This window comes from Nycticebus coucang, chromosome 4 (genome assembly GCF_027406575.1).
Source record: "Nycticebus coucang isolate mNycCou1 chromosome 4, mNycCou1.pri, whole genome shotgun sequence".
In the NCBI taxonomy this organism is placed as follows: domain Eukaryota; kingdom Metazoa; phylum Chordata; class Mammalia; order Primates; family Lorisidae; genus Nycticebus; species Nycticebus coucang.
Window position 1 is genome coordinate 103412924 of NC_069783.1, and position 17244 is coordinate 103430167.

Below are 17244 nucleotides of genomic sequence, written 5' to 3' on the forward strand. Positions count from 1 at the left end.
CGCCATGGCACTCTACCGAGGATGACATAGTGAGACTCTGTCTCAAAAAAAAAAAAAAAGATTCGAACATGAGCTAGATGACTGTAGGGTAAGGCAAGTAAAACTGCATTATGGTACTAATTATGAATTCAGGGAAATTATTTCCTTACATTTGATAATTTTATCATTTTTTGTATAAACTGGGAATAACTTTATAATCCGTAGATTTGTGGCTATGAAGATTTTTATAACATTGGACAGTTTTTCCACAATTCCTGGTTATGCTCTAGTTCAGAACAGTGCTCTAACACAGTAGCCACAGGTCACATGTAACTGCTGAGTATTTGAAAAGGAGTTGGTCACAAATGGGCTATATTATAAGTGTAAAATACACACCGGATTGTGAAGATTTAGCATGGACAAAAGAATGTAAAATATCTTAATTTTTTTATATTGATTATATGTTGAAATGATACTCTTAGATACACAGGGTTAAATATATTGTTAAAATTTCACATATTTGAGGGAGGCTGGTATTTTTTGAGATAGAAGTCTGCCAGCCTCCCCATTTCTCAGCAAATTGGTAAACTTCTCTTTCCTTCTTCTTGAACCACTTGTCCCTGTTTTTCTGATGTGACTAGGGGATAAGTGCTGAGCTTTTTGGTAACAGATTTTGGCATCCCTGGTTGGGCCTGTGGGCACCCCAGTGGAATGGCACCCCACAACTGTGGTAAGAGACAGGGAACAGTCCCAGTTCAAAGCTGTGGTTCTTCAATGGTCAGGGCAACTTCTGTTTGAGTTGAGAGAGTAAGAGACAACCTCAGCAGCTGCTGGAACCTGTTTAGCTCTGGGAAAGTCTGTCTCTGTCTCCCCGAAGTAGACACAGCTCCCACAACTTGAAGTGAGTTGTTGAGAAGGAAATGGATTGGAGAAGGATCTGGACGCTAGATCTTGTTGAGTAGATAATCTGGTGTGCACGGTGAGACCATGATTCTACCCATATGGGAGGTTTTTCAGACCTTCTTGCTGGTTTTGTTTGGAGGAAACTTTTGAGGGTGGAATTCACAAGATTGAGTGGAACTAGGTAACTTGGTTTGAATTCATTTGCAGTTCCTAGGGACGGGAAAAGGCCATTATTTGGGGAGGCTGGAGCCCTGCCAGGCATTTGAGGTACCATTTGGGGTGGCATTTATTCTCTTCAGATTCCCATTTGTTTGATGGGCGTTGTTTGAACACCATTTTTATGTTGAGGATCTCCTATATTGTCTGTTATTTGTGGGTTTTGTTGCCATCTTTGGGAAGGGTTTACCTTCTAACTCAGTAGGACATTTGGGGCACCCATATGGTACCATTTTTGGTGGCATTTATCCTCAGTCTTATCTGTTATTTTTGAGTTCTGTTGCAACATAAGAAAGCTCCATCTTAAAGACTCTTGGGAAAAAACTTTGGAAAGAGAATGGTATTAGGCTATGGCATTTTAGATTGTGTTGAGAATTCCTTACATTATTGGTGTTTGATTTTTTTTTGTGCCACTTATCTGGCAGTATATGAATTTTTGTGCCACTTATCTGGTGAGTTTTTCTATTGTGATAGCCTTGTCTGGAGTGTGAGGAAACACGATAGTTGCTTAATTTTGATTTGGAGGTGCATTCTGTGTCTGTTGGCCATTAGTTTGTCTTTTGGAAAGCTTCTGTTTGTGTCTTTTGGTCACTTTTTCTGTGGTGTTGTTAGATTTTTTTTTTATTATGAGTTCTTAGTGTATTCAGCCCTTTGTTGGACGTGTGGCATGTGGGTGTTTTCTCCTATTCCATGGGTTGTCTGTCTGCTCTGTTGATTGATCTTGGCTGTGTGGAGGCATTTCGGTTTGATTGGCTCCCATTTGTTGATGTTCACTGTTGCTGTGATTGCCTTTGGAGTCATCTTCGTGGATTGTTTGCCTAAGCGCATGCCTGTAGGATTTTTTCCAGCATTTTCTTCTCTTCTAGAATTTTTATGGTTTTATGCCTTGAGTTTGAATCTGTTGTCCATTGCGAATTAATTTTTGTTAGGGGTAAGAAGCTAGGATCTTGTCTCAATCTTCTACACGTGGCTATCTCATTCTCCCAGCACCATTTGCTGAATGGGGATTCTTCTCCCAGTGTATGTTGTCTGTTTTATTGGGGATCGGATAGCAGTGAGGGGATGGTCTTATATCTGGGCTTTCTGTTTTGATCCTTTTATCTGTCTCTGCTCTTGTGCCAATGCCATGCTATTTTGGTTGCTGTAGCCTCTTGGTGTAGCTTGGAGTCTGGTAAGGTGATGAACCCCCACTTGCCCTTTTTACTTACAGTTGCTTTGGCTGTTTGAACTCTTTTCTACTTCCATGTAAAACATGGAATTATAGTTTTCTGGACCCAGAAGAATGACATTGGTGTTTAGGCGAGATTGCCTGGGGTCTTAGGATCAATTTGGATAGTGTGGACGTTTTGATGGTGTTATTTCTGCCAGTCTGTGAGCATGATGTGTTTTCCATTTGTTTCCATCCTCTGTGATTTTCTCTTTGGTGGCTCATGGTTCTCCCTGTGGAGGTCTCTTGCGTCCTTGGTTGTACATATTCCTAAGTGTTTGGGTTTTTTGTTGTTGTTGTGAAGGGTGTTGAATCTTTGGTTTGGTCTCAGCTTGACTGCTGCTGGGAGTATAGGAATGCTATTTGTGTGCTTTGATTTTGAACCTGAGACTGCTAAATTTATTCATCAATTCTGGAGTCTTCTTGGCACAATCTTTGGGGTTTTCTAGATGTAAGATCATACTGTCAATAAAGAGCGATGGTTTGACCTCTTCTGTCCCCATTTGGATGCCCTTGCTTTTCTTATTTGTCTGATTGCTCTGGGTGAGACTTTCTGTACTATGCTGAGTGGAGGAGAGGATGGTGAACAACATTGTCTGGTTCCAGGAATGTGGGAATGTTTGCAGTTTTTCCCCATTGAGTATGGTGTTGGTTTGTTGTACATGGCTTTTGCAGTTTTGGGTTATGTTCCATCTAAGCGTGTTTTCTTGAGTTTTTAATCATAAAGGATGCTAAGTTTTGTTGGGTACTTTCTGTATGTCCGTTGATAAGATGTTGTCAAGTAATTTCTGCAAGGTGGCTGCCTTTTCTTCTTTTTAGGTCTTGGTAGAGTTTGGCTGTAGAGCCATCTGGTCCTGGACTTTATTCACTGGAATGTTTTTTATAGCAGCTTCAGTTTTGTTGCTTGGTGATGGTCTGTTTAGAAGTTGTATTTCTTTCTGTTTGAGCCTGGGGAGGTTGTTTCCAGGAATTCATCCATTTCCTCAACATTTTCTAGTTTATGTAGAGCTGTTTTTGTAGTATTCAGGGGTGATGTTTTGTGTTTCTGTGATATCAGTTGTAACATCTCTTTTTCCATTTCTGATTGAGTTTATTTGGGTCCTCTTCTGTTTTTGGTTGATTTAGCAGGAGGTCTGTCAGTTTTGTCTGTCTTTTCAGGGAGCCAACTTTCTGTTTCATTGATTTTTCTGTATAGTTCTTTTGTTATTAATTTTTGTTCTGGTTTCACCTTGGTTGTTTCTCTTCTGCTGGGTTTGGAATTGGTTTGCTGTTTTCAGAGTCTTTGAGACAGTTCATTAGATTGTTATTTGTGAATTTTTGGCTAAAGGGTCTTCTCCATTGCCTCTTCTTCCCCAAAATTAATCCCAATTGGATTTTTCTGTGCCTTTGTGCAATTGGAACTGAATTATCTTCATTTGTAGTAGATGAGCTTTCAAAAAGAGAGGGAAATCTTTTAAAAATAATTAAGACAAGGAGAATGACCCCTTTTGGGCACCCTAGTTGGTTTATGATGTCTCAATTTATACAAGGTTCAAAGGCATGCCAGGTTTTCTAGGATGGCCAATTCTTGTGCATATGTTTTTACTAAGGGGCAAATTATATTGAGGAAAATTCAGAGCTTAAATGGTTGACTGGATAGTATTCCAGAATCGGAATGTTGAGTCTTAAACTCTCTGTTTGAGATAAATTCAATGTTTATGGTGTTGATTGAGGCAAACTCAATGTTTATGGTATTGCCTGAGACAAACTCATTGTTTATAGTATATGAAATGATCTGTGAATGTAAGATTTTTGATAAATGAGGTCCTTCTCTCCCCACTGGATGTTCAAATGAGATTCTTCTGCCCCCATTGGAACTCTGTAGCGAGCCAAGGGGAGATGCTGGGAGGAGCCACAGACACCGTCAACCCAGTGAGAGGGAGAATCATTGCATACAGCCTGCCACTGAGTGGGACACAGCATGGGGGAAGGAATGCCTGTTACCATCTTGGCACAATGGGAGGCCCTGGGGAGAGTGCTGCCTGAACTAATTCTTAAGTCCCGGGCCTATTAGGTTATGACTTGGGGTCAGGAATGGTCTCTCCTTACCCAATTGGGATCTCAGTTTGGCCAGATGATACCCCATAGCCAGGGCAAGGAAATTAGCATGAGTCCTTCACAGCCAGGTAATATGGCCTTTAAAGCAAACTAAAAACTGTGCATGTTTTGCTAGTGACACTACCTAAGGGTCCTTTGAGACAGCTGAAAGGAAATACTACCCTAGAAGAGGGTACAGTCAATATGTGTTTTAGGGGGGAAAAAAAATACTGGAAAGAACCCTGCCCACAATTGCAGAAGGCTCTAGGTAACAAAAATCCCTCAGGAAAGCAAATGGTTCCTTCAGATAATACAGGAGATGGCCTAGCGGCCCTCTGACACACTGGTAGCTATAACACTGATAATCTCCTCCATAGAAGGTGTAGGTGCAAATTGACAGTGGGGACCTTATTAGCAGACTGTTATAAATGGGAGGCAAGACTCCATGCCTACCCATTGCAGTCTCAGATACAAACGAACAGTGGGGATTCCATTGGTGCCAAGATCCCCTTTTCAACTAAAGACTATAGCTCTGATATTTGCCATGGCACTGCTGAGTGGAGACAAAATCCTCATGGACTCGTTCTGCCTGAAGCTTTGATTCGACCTGCCAGGTTCCTGTGCATGTATGCCTACATGGAGCAGGAACAAGCCTTGGCAGACAAAGGGATGACATCAGCAGTCCAGGAAAAGAAGCCAAGCAGAGGGAGAGTGGTGTGCTGGTGATAGATGCTGTGGGCAGACAACTGCAGAGGCAGCTCAGCAACTCCTCCTCATGGAAACTCCATTATTTGGCTGCTCCATAACAGTGTCCATGTGGGAAACCTTGGTTCCTTTTGTCTGTACTTGGATATGCTACACAGTATTCTGTGGTCACCTATGAGCTTCTTTGAGTTAACTCCCAGTAGGAACCTGAGTGATAATGGACCCTCTATAGCACAGATAACCCAGCAAGTAAGCAAAGCCCTATGCCTAGAATGAAAAATACATGGAACCCACCTAAAGTGGAATACGGTATTGCTACTTGCCCTCCTCTGGATATGGGTAGCCCTTTAGAAGCAGGCTTAAGTGAAGCCCTTAAGAAATAGTTTATTAGAGACCCTTCCTAGCCCCCAGAGGTAAGCACTAGGTCGCTCCTCCTCTTGTAGCTATGGAAGGGTAAAATTGACAGTGGGGCATATGTAACAGTGGGGCTGAGGAAAAAAAGGTAAAAATGTTTTTTCTCTCTTGAAAACTCTGTTAGCCTTTGTTTTTTGAGAACTAAAACCTACATTGTTGCCTCAGGCCATTGGTCAGGAGAGACAGGGGAATGTCTTGATTTTTGTGACTCAGGAGGTAGCTCAAGGGAATCCTCTGGACAGAGGTCCAAAGATCATTTTAGTGAAGGTGAGATGAATCTGGTTGGCGACCATAAGATTGTCTTAACCCAAAACGGAATTATGGTATCAATCATAACCTTTAAAAGCTCTCTGTTTCTGTTCAGAGTCAGGGACACTGGTATTTTTTGATAAAGGAGTCTGCCAGCCCCCCTATTTGCTGGCAAATTGATAAACTTAACTTTCTTTAAAAAAAAAACCTCACACATCTTTATTTTTTAATGTGCTAGTAGAACATTTTAAATAACCAATGTTACTTGCATTATGTTCCTTTCGAACAACATTGCTCTAGGAATTCTTTTTGGATAGAACACCTGAGGGTCTAGTTCTCCGCATTTTACTAATTATGTCAAATGTCAGTTATTTGACTTCTTTAGGATTCAGTTTCCTAATGTTAATCATTCTTTTAGCTAACATTACAGTATGGATAATAATACTTGTTATATCTACCTCAATTTGGAGGGATCAAAATAAGGTGGCAGCTGTATAGCGTTCTATAGGTATACGGAGTTTTAAATTAAGCCTATTTAACATGTAGGAAAAATGGAAAGATGGTTGTAGTGGGTTATCAGGATCAACGATTATCGTTTTTTAAATGTTTACTTTTTGCCTTTAAAAAATATTTACTTTCCATGTTTTGTCTCAATTGTTATGCTGTTAATATATCAAAAGCAATTTTATCTTTATAAAATGCTATGGTAAACTTCCACATTGCTGTGATATAATTTTTTTTTTTAAAGCCCAGATGATGAACCGGATTCTTTTTATGATTTGAAGAAACAGGAAACAGAAGAAGAACCGATGGAGAATAATCATAGAGTTAGTACCACCAAAGTAACCAAGCAATCTTTTAAAGAGATAGAAAAAGGTAAAAGAAATATTCATTTCAGAATAATCATTTAAATGGTAACTTTGTCAAATAGAGCATATAAAGGGTACCTCATAGCAAGACCACTAGTCCTTAGGGGCCTGTATGTGTGTGTGTGATTTTTTTTTTTTGAGACCAAGTTTCATTTTGTCGTCTTTGAAAAGTGCTGTGCCGTCATAGTTCACAGCAACCTCATACTCTTGGGATCAAGTGATTCTCTTACGTCAACTTCCTGAGTAGCTGGGACTACAGGTGACCACCACAATGCCCAGCCTTTTTTCTTTTTTTTTTTTTTAAGAGGCAGGGTCTCATTCTTGCTCAGGCTGGTCTTGAACCTGTGAGCTCAGGCAATCCACCCACTCAGCCTCCCAGAGTGCTAGGATTACAGGCATGAGCCACTGCGCCTGCCTTGTGTGATTTTTTTTTTTTTTTTTTTTTTTGCAGTTTTTGGCCTGGGCAGGGTTTGAACCCGCCACCTCTGGTATATGGGGCTGGTGCCCTACTCACTGAGCCACAGGTGCCACCCCAGTGATGTTTTTTTTTTTTGAGACAGACTTTCCTAGAGTGCAATGGTGCCTCCTACCTCAGTCTCCTTAGTAGCTGGGATTACAGGTGCCTGCCACAATGCCTGGCTAATTTTTCCGTTTTTAGTAGAGATGGGGTTTGGCTCTTGCTCAGGCTGATCTTGAATTCCTAAGCTCAAGGGATCCTCCTTCCTTGGCCTCCCAAAAGCTAAGATTACAGTTGTGAGCCACCATGCTGGGCCAGGAGCCTATGTGTTTTGGTACTCTGAGTTTTTGTAAGCCATGAGATAGTTATTGTGCTTATTATTAAACTAAAGAGAAGAGAAAAGTAAACTTCATTATTTTTCAATAGTATACCCATATTCTCAAAATTTATCAAATAATTTAATATGACCTGAGTACTTTTTATATTATCAGTTTTTTTGTCAGTATTTGTTTAAAAGTGAGTAAATGATAGTGATAGTATTTCAATAACCCTAATATTATGAGACAATGCACCAGATTACTTAACATACGACTTCCTTAACACAAAGTGGTAGTAACTCTCTGTGTACCTGGCTGTATTTTATAGTTTTATCCAAAAAATGATACCCTTTGCCCTCTTTGCTGCAAGACTTTGAGACACCTTTGCTCCACTGACAGCACCGGCATACTCTTCTCCTGGGACTATATCGTCTACACACAACACACGTTCATTTCCCTTTCCCTCTTTGCATTTGTCTCATTGATCTTTGTCTCATTGATCTCAGCATTTGAGGAAGATGGGTTTGTATTTCCTGCCCCATGGTTGATTTTTCCACTGAAAATAATAGAAAGCATAGGATAAGCTATAAAAATGTTGAATGTGTTTGAAAGTTGACCAAAAAGTAAGGAATGCTCAGGCCATGGATTGGTGAGGTGGCAGCCTAGAGGAGGGTAAGTAGAGCACTGAATGTGTCTTACGTTTTGAGCATCTCTTGAACTGAGTGAAGTGAAACTTTTCTTTCTTAAAAATTCATATTATTTTTTTATATTGACCCCTCCTAAGTCTATTCAAGATGAGAACATAGTGGGAGTCATCTCTGTACAGCTGGGGCTCCCAGGAGGCTAATGCAAGTTAAAACCACTTTTGAGAGAATTTCATGTTTTCTTTTTTTTTTTATTTTGAGACAGAGCCTCAAGCTGTCCCCCTGGGTAGAGTGCTATGGCATCACAACTCACAGCAACCTCCAACTCCTGAGCTCAAGCGATTCTCTTGCCCCCACCTCCCAAGTAGCTAGGACTATAGGCACCCACCACAACACCTGGCTATTTTTTGGTTGTAGCCATCATTGTTGTTTGGCAGGCCCAGGCTGGATTTGAACCCGCCAGCTCTAGTGTATGTGGCTGGCGCCTTAGTCGCTTGAGCCACAGGCGCCAAGCCAGAATTTCATGTTTTCATTGTTAGCAGAAAATAAATTCTGACAATACAATATGGGCAAGGATAAGGAAGAGGAACTCATTCATCCACTGCTGTTTGGAGAGTGGATTAACATAACCGCTTTGGAAAACAGTTGCATTGTTAGTAAAGTTAGATCTGCACGTAAACCTTATGATCCAGCAATTATATTCTTGGACATGTATACTAGGAGCCATGTACATAGTGTAATACATGTATAAAGCTTTGTAACATCTGTATACTCAAAGCAGCACAAATAATCCATCTGTAGGAGAATGTTGTCATAATTCTGTATTTATAAAATAGGGTAAAGCAGTAAAGGTTTGTGAATTCACTTAAAGAAGGTGGTTATAAGATTTATATGATTATTGACATTTATGTAAACTTTAAAAACAGACAAAATTAGGATTTCTTAAATGTAACCAGTAGAAATTAAAAAGACAAGGCAGTGGTCTTAACTTAGTGGTTAATTTGGTTTAGGGGAGAGGGAAATGTGATTAGGAGTTTCTGAAGTAACTTCTCATTGCTTGACCTAGGAAGTTAATATGTGAGTGGTTTTATGCTCTTAGAATAATTTATTTTGAGAAAATTCAGAATTACAGAAAAGTTGCAGAAAGAGTGCAAAAAATTCCCTATACTCTTTGTTCTCATTATCTAAATGTTAGTGTTTTACTGTGTTTGCATAATTCTTAGAAACTTCTTCAAAGTTTCTTGAAACTTTTTAACAATACCATACTTTATACTTACACAACTCTTCCTGAAGACAACTATGAAAATGTTTAAAGCTATAAGCTAATAGAGTTTATAATTCAGATTTTATTATCTTTCCAGTTGCTGTGCCAACTAATAAGTCCTCATCAAGACCTTTGTCTGAATGTTGTAGTGATGCAAGTGACTCTCCATTAAAACCTGTCAGCTACCCAAAATCTAAAGCATCAAACAAGCAGAGTTTACTTCCATATCAAGTCAGTCAGATATATGATGAGTTATTTCAAATACATCTGAAACTGCAGGTAAGAACTAAATATACTGAATTGGGAATTCAAAAATATTTATGTTCTAAGAACCAAGGATTTATAAAATTTAAATACAAAGCATTTTAGTTATTTTTAGGTAAGTCAAGGCAAGGTCAGAGGGAATAAACTCAATTTGTAAAAACTATTGAAAGTTAAAATGTAGTGGCTGAGAGAAAAATATAAACAATGGGGCGGCGCCTGTGGCTCAGTGAGCAGGGCGCCGGCCCCATATGCCGAGGGTGGCGGGTTCAAACCCAGCCCCGGCCAAACTACAACAAAAAAATAGCCGGGCGTTGTGGCGGGCGCCTGTAGTCCCAGCTGCTCTGGAGGCTGAGGCAAGAGAATCGCGTAAGCCCAAGAGTTAGAGGTTGCTGTGAGCCGTGTGACGCCACGGCACTCTACCCGAGGGCGGTACAGTGAGACTCTGTCTCTACAAAAAAAAAAAAAAAAAAAACAATGGTGTTTTGATTTGTAGGTGTGTGTCTTAGATTTCAGATTGTCTTGTGTTTTATGTTTATTCCCATCTTTACTTAAGAAATAAAACAAAATCTGCAGGTAAAGTATGCTTTTTGATGTGTTCTAAATTCATTTTTGTAAATACTTACATCTAAAAATTACCCTGGTCAACTTGTACCTAAATTCATCTCTGAACAGTGGCTTTTATCTGTCACTGGGGTTTCTTGTTTCTAAAGAGTGTATTTTATTTGTTTCTCATGACCCACTAGGAACAGAAGTATATGTAATGCACAATTTTCTTTGGAAGTTCTTCCCATTAGAAACACATGTATACACAATAAATAGTTAAATATATTTTTTTAAAAAACCAATATTGAATTTTGTCAAAATAATTAGAATATTTACTGTAGCATTTCAGAAAAAGATTATTTCAGCCAAAAATCACCAAGGAAAAGTTTAGGGAGAGACCCTCGTTCTTGACTGAGATTTAGAATTTAGACAGAAGGAGAGCAATAGGAAGCCCATTCCAGGTGCAAGGAATTGGAAATGAGAGATGTTTAATTGTCAGATTGAACATATATCAGGCTGTCTAGTGGCGGAAGGATCAGTGAAAACTCAGGCTGGCTATTTTATAGGTCTTTAAATAAAGGAGTGGCAGAGTAAAAAATGGTGTTTTAGGAAGTTTCATTTGCTAATACTTTATAGGATAAAAAAGAATAGGCAGAATCATTTTTCCAAGTCTTGAAAATAGGATGGTGGGTATTTTAATAGGGATGGCATTGAATCAGTAGATTGCTCTGGGAAGTATAGACATTTTAGCAATGTTGATTGTTCCCAGCCATGAGCATGGTGTGTTCTTCGATTTGTTAAAGTCCTCTGCTATTTCCTTTCTTAGGGTTTCATAATTTTCTTTATGGAGATCTTTCACCTCTTTTGTTAGGTATGTTCCTAGGTATTTCATTTTCTTTGGGGCTATGGTGAAGGGAGTTGAGTCCTTAATTGGCCTCTCATTTTGGCTGTTGTTGGCATATACAAAGGCTACTGACTTGTGGACGTTGATTTTATTTTATGTTATTATTTTTTTTTTATTCTTAAATCATAGCTGTGTACATTAAGGGGTACAATGTGCTGGTTTCATATACAATCTGAAATATTCTCATCAAACTGTTCAACGTAGCCTTCATGGCATTTTCTTAGTTATTGTACGTAGACATTTATATTCTGCCTTTAGTAAGTTTCGCCTGTACCCATTCTAAGATGCACTGTAGGTGCGGCCCCACCCATCACCCTCCTTTCACCCTAATCTTCCCCCTCCCTTCCCCTTCCTTGGCCCTTTCCTCATAGACTTGTGCTATAGTTGGGTTATAGCCTTCATGTGAAAGCTATAATTTAGCTTCATAGTAGGGCTGAGTACATTGGATACTTTTTCTTCCATTCCTGAGATACTTTGCTAAGAAGAATATGTTCCAGCTCCATCCATGTAAACATGAAAGAGGTAAAGTCTCCATCTTTCTTTAAGGCTGCATAATATTCCATGGTATACATGTACCACAATTTGCTAGTCCATTCGTGGGTCGATGGGCACTTGGGCTTTTTCCATGACTTAGCAATTATGAATTGGGCTGCAATAAACATTCTGGTACCCATGTCTTTGTTGTATTGTGATTTTTGGTCTTCTGGGTATAAACCTAGTAAAGGAATTATAGGATCAAATGGCAGGTCTATTTTTATATCTCTAAGTATTCTCCAAACATCCTTCCAGAAGGGACGTATTAGTATGCATTCCCACCAGCAGTGTAGAAGTGTGTCCTTTACTCCACATCTACGCCAACATCTCTGGTTTTGGGATTTTGTTATGTGGGCTACTCTTACTGGGGTTAGGTGATATCTCAAAGTAGTTTTGATTTGCATTTCTCTGATGATTAAGGATGATGAGCTTTTTCTCATGTGTTTGTAGATCGTGCGTCTGTCTTCTTTAGAGAAGGACTCTTCAAGTCCCTTGCCCACCCTGAGATGGGATCACTTGTTCTTTTCTTGCTAATATGTTTGAGTTCTCTGTGGATTCTGGTTATTAGACCTTTATCGGAAGTATAACCTGCAAATATTTTCTCCCAGTCTGAGGGGGCTGTCTGCTTGCTTTACTTACTATGTTCTTGGCTGTGCAGAAGCTTTTTAGTTTGATCAGGTCCCAGTAGTGTATTTTTGATACTGCTTCAATTGCCTGGGGAGTCCTCCTCATAAAATATTCACCCAGGCCGATTCCTTCAAGAGTTTTCCCTGCACTTTCTTCAAGTATTTTTATAGTTTCATGTCTTAAGTTTAAATCTTTTATCCAGTGAGAGTCTATCTTTGTTAATGGTGAAAGGTGTTGGTCCAGTTTCAGTTTTCTACAGCTTGCCAGCCAGTTTACCCAGCACCATTTGTTAAATAGGGAATCTTTTCCCCACTGAATGTTTTTATTGGCTTGTCAAAGATCAAATAACAGTAATGAGCTGGATTCATCTCTTGGTTCTCTATTCTGTTCCAGACATCTACTTCTCTATTTTTGTGCCAATACCATGCTGTTTTGATCACTATCAGTTTATAGTACAGTCTCAGGTCTAGTAGCGTAATTCCTCCTCTGTGTTTTTATTGCTGAGTAATGTTTTGGCTATTCAAGGTTTTTTCTGATTCTATATAAAATGAAGTATTATTTTTTCAAGATCTTTAAAATATGACAACGGAGGTTTAATAGGAATTGCATTAAAATTATATATTGTTTTGGGTAATATAGACATTTTAACAACGTTGATTCTTCCTAGCCATAAACGTGGTATATTTTTCCATTTGTTAACATCTTCAGCTATTTCTTTTCTTAGAGTTTCATAGTTCTCTTTGTAGAGATCTTTCACATCCTTTGTTAGGTATACTCCCAAATATTTCATCTTCTTTGGCACTACTGTGAAAGGAATAGAGTCCTTGACTGTTTGTTCGGCTTGGTTATTGTTGGTATATATAAAGGCTACAGATTGGTGGGTGTTGATTTTGTAGCTTGAGACATTGCTGTATTCCTTGATCACTTCTAAAAGTTTTGTAGTAGAGTCCCTAGTGTTTTCCAGATACACGATCATATCATCTGCAAAGAGTGAAAGTTTGATCTCTTCTGACCCTATGTGGATACCCTTGATCACCTTTTCTTCCCTAATTGCAATGGCTAAAACTTCCATTACAATGTTAAAGAGCAATGTAGACAATGGACATCCTTGCCTGGTTCCTGATCTAAGTGGAAATGATTTCAATTTAACTCCATTCAATACAATACGGTTGCCGGCGGGATTAGGTTGATCGAACACATGCAACCACTTGCCAGTTTTCCACGGTTTTTGTCCTCCTCTTGGGGTACAGAAGTCCCTTTCTGACTCCCTGTATCCTCAAAGGGATGATTATAGGCAGATCCCACCAGCCAGAGATGCCTGGAGTCTTACCTCCCCAGACTCACCATGCCCAGTTGCAGAGTAGTTGTTACTCAGCCGCCGCCTTGCTCCCTGTTGGACATTGATTTTATATCCTGAGACATTACTGTATTTTTTGATGACTGCCAAGAGTCTTGTGGTTGAGTCTTTGGGGTTCTCTAAGATCACATCATCAGCAAAGAGGGAGGATTTGATCTTCTCTGCTCCCATTTGGATTCCTTTTATTTTCTTGTCTTACCTAATTGTATTGGCTAAAACTTCCAGCACTATGTTGAATAATAATGGTGACAGAGGACAACTTTATCTGGTTCCAGTTCTAAGTGGAAAAGCTTTCAGTTTAATCATTTTTTGGGAAAAAATGATTCTGCATTTTGTATGGAACCAGAAAAAACCCTGTATAGCTAAGGCGGTTCTTAGTAATAAAAACAAAGCCAGGGGCATCACCATACCAGATTTTAGGCTGAACTACAAGGTCATAGTGGTCAAGACAGCATGATACTGGCACAAAAATAGAGACATAGACATTTGGAATTGAATAGAAAACCAGGAAATGAAACCAATAACTTATAACCACCTCATCTTCGATAAACCAAACAAGAACGTACATTGGGGGAAAGACTCCCTATTCAATAAATGGTGCTGGGAGAACTGGATATCCACATGTAAAAGACTGAAACTGGACCTGCATCTTTCTCCACTCACAAAAATTGACTCAAGATGGATATAGGACTTAAATTTAAGGCATGAAACAATAAAAATCCTCAAAGAAAGCATAGGAAAAACCCTGGAAGATGTTGGCCTGGGGAAAGACTTTATGAAGAAAACTGCCGTGGCAATTGCAACAACAACAAAAATAAACAAATGGGATTTAATTAAACTGAAAAGCTTCTGTACAGCTAACGAGACAACAACCAAAGCAAATAGGCAATCATTGGGAAAGGATATTTGCGTATTTTGATTCAGACAAAAGCTTAATAACTAGGATCTGTAGAAAACTTAATCCACATGAAAAAAGCCAACAATCCCATACATCAGTGGGGAAGAGAGATGAACAGAACCTTCTCTAAAGAAGACAGATGAATGGCTAGCAAACACATGAAAAAATGCTCATCATCCCTAATTATTAGAGAAATGCAAATTAAAACCACCCTAGATACCATCTAACCCCAGTGAGAATGGCCTATATCACAAAATCTCAAAACTGCAGATGCTGATGCGGATGTGGAGAGAAAGGAACACTTGCCCTGCCAGAGGAACTGCAAACTAATACAACCTTTTTTGAGAGGAAGTATGGAGAAACCTCAAAGAATTCAACCTAGACCTCCTGTTTGATCCTGCAATTCCGTTACTGGGCATCTATCCAGATGGAATAAAAAAACCTTTTATTACAAAGACACTAATACTAGACTGTTTTATCACAGCTCAATTTACAATCACTAAAATGTGGAAACAGCCTAAATGTCCCCCAACCCAGGAATCGATAGGTAAGCTGTGGTATATGTACACCATGGAATACTATTCAGCCATTAAAAAAAATGGAGATTTTGCAGCATTTTTATTAACCTGGATGGAGGTGGAACACATTATTCTTAGTGAAGCATCACAGGAATGGAGAAGCATGAATCTGATGTATTCAACTTTGATATGAGGATGATTAATGACGATTAATGACTTGGTGTGGGGTGGAGGAAGGGGGTAAGGGAAAGGAAAAGAAAAGAAAATAGTGACTAATTCTTACATAAATTGGATTTAATGTTGACCAAAGTACATTATTTGAACAATAATTTTTTAATTCAACTTGTTAATATGTTGTTTAGGATATTTCATCCTCATTTATAAGTGAAATATGTTTGTAATTTCCCTTTACAGTAATATATTTTTTCAATTTTGATATCAGGTATATCCAGATGAAGTAGAATGGTTTTGAAGTATTTCTTCTTTTTCTATTGTCTATAAGATTTGGCATGATCTGTTTTTTGAAATTATCTTCTATTTTTATTTATAAATATTGTCTATTTTTTGATACTTTGGGGGGAAAGAAGTTAACTGATGACTCCATACTGAACCTCAGAGTCAAAGCATTCTATGATAGACATGCTTTTATCTGACAATGTGAATGTTACTTTTTTTGCATTATTATTATTATTGCTCAATATTTTGTTGCAGCAATCATCTGATTTCTTTTCCGAATGTATTTATCTTCATTCGTTCTTTATGAGGTTTTTGTTTCTAGTTCTTATCTTAAACATTGTTATTGTTATTAAATTTTAAGCCTCTAATTTTGTGAAGGCAAAAAGTGGAAACCAAATAAACACATATATATGTATAGAGAAAATAAAAAAGAATAGGCCAGGTTGCACAAATACGTCTGTTATCTACAACAAATACAATGAAGATGCAAATATTTAATAAAAAATTGAAGGGCAACGGATTAATCTGGTTTAATTAAGATTAATCAGTTTATTCCGACTTTACAATTTACTTCTTAAGTGCAATTATTGTTGAAAACAGTAGGAGGTTTCCCAAAAAACTAACAATAGAACTGTATAATCTAGTCATACCACTATTGGATATGTATCAAAAAGAAGGAAAATCAGTATATTGAAGAGGTATCTGCTGTCCCGTGTTTATTACAGCACTGTTGACAATATTCAAGATACAGAATCAATCTAAGTGTGTCCCTCAGTGGATGAATGGATAAAGAAAATGTCATACATATACACAATGGATATTATTCAACCATAATAAAAGAATGGATGAAGCTGGAAGTCGTTATGTTAAGTGAAATCAGTCAGGACAAAAGGACAGTTAGTGTATATTTTCACTCTTATGTGCTAGCTAAGAAGGTGGATTTCATGAAAACAGAGTGTAATGGTGGTTACCAAGGGAGGCGGGTATGAGAGAAGAACTTGGTTAATGTCTATATACAGAAATACAGGTAGAAGGAGTAAGTTTTTTTATTCAGTAGTACAGTAGGGAAGTAAGAGTTAACAGTAATGTATGTGTATTTCAGAATAGCTGGAAAAGAAGAATTGGAATGTTCCTAACAGCAAAGATAAATGTTTGAGGTGATGGATATCCCAGTTACCCTTCTTTGATCATTATACATTGTATACATGTATCAAAATATGACATGTACCCTCCAAATATTTACAACTATGCTATATCAGTAAAATAAAAAATAAATAAAAAATTGCTTTGTAGTTTTCTGTTTTGTTAAGTATATACATTTTATTACAGTGTGATTTCATTCATTCAGCAAATATTTGAGCATGTGCATTTGTGTGCTCAGAAATGAATAAAATATAATATGGTTCTTAATACACGTAGCTTAGTAGAAGCAAATTGTAAGTACCCATATAGTTATAATTTTATAAATTTAAATGAAGAAATAATAGAAGTATAGCTGACAAGGGGAGATTGAGAGGTCAGGTAAGGTTTTTCTGAGAATGTGACATTTAAGTTAAACCCTGAAGGATGAGTAGGGGTTAGCCCAGCGAAAGGGTTGCATCCTAGCCTGAGACATTCTCATATAGACACCCTCCAGAGGCATGGTAAGTTCACATATTCATTGAAGGAAAATGTGGTAGGTAACTGAGGATTTTTAAAGTGGGGAGTTGCATAAACTATTGTGTGCTTAAATAGAGGGATTGGAATTTGAGAGACCAGTTAAGATTCTGCTGTAATAGCCCAGGCAGGAAATAATGGTAACTTGTACTGGGAAGGTGACAGAGGAGTAAACGTGAATAATGTA

General features: G+C 38.3%; 1 protein-coding gene across 4 annotated transcripts in view; it reads left to right on the forward strand.

The window, feature by feature from the left end:
• The window catches only part of CCDC138 (coiled-coil domain containing 138), a 171823-nt gene that overhangs the window by 5606 nt on the left and 148973 nt on the right, over nucleotides 1-17244 (forward strand). For all 4 annotated transcript variants that reach the window (XM_053589055.1, XM_053589056.1, XM_053589057.1 and 1 more), the window contains 2 exons: nucleotides 6498-6625; nucleotides 9398-9579. In XM_053589055.1, the coding sequence (XP_053445030.1) occupies nucleotides 6498-6625; nucleotides 9398-9579 (310 nt within the window). The remainder of the gene's footprint in view (nucleotides 1-6497; nucleotides 6626-9397; nucleotides 9580-17244) is intronic.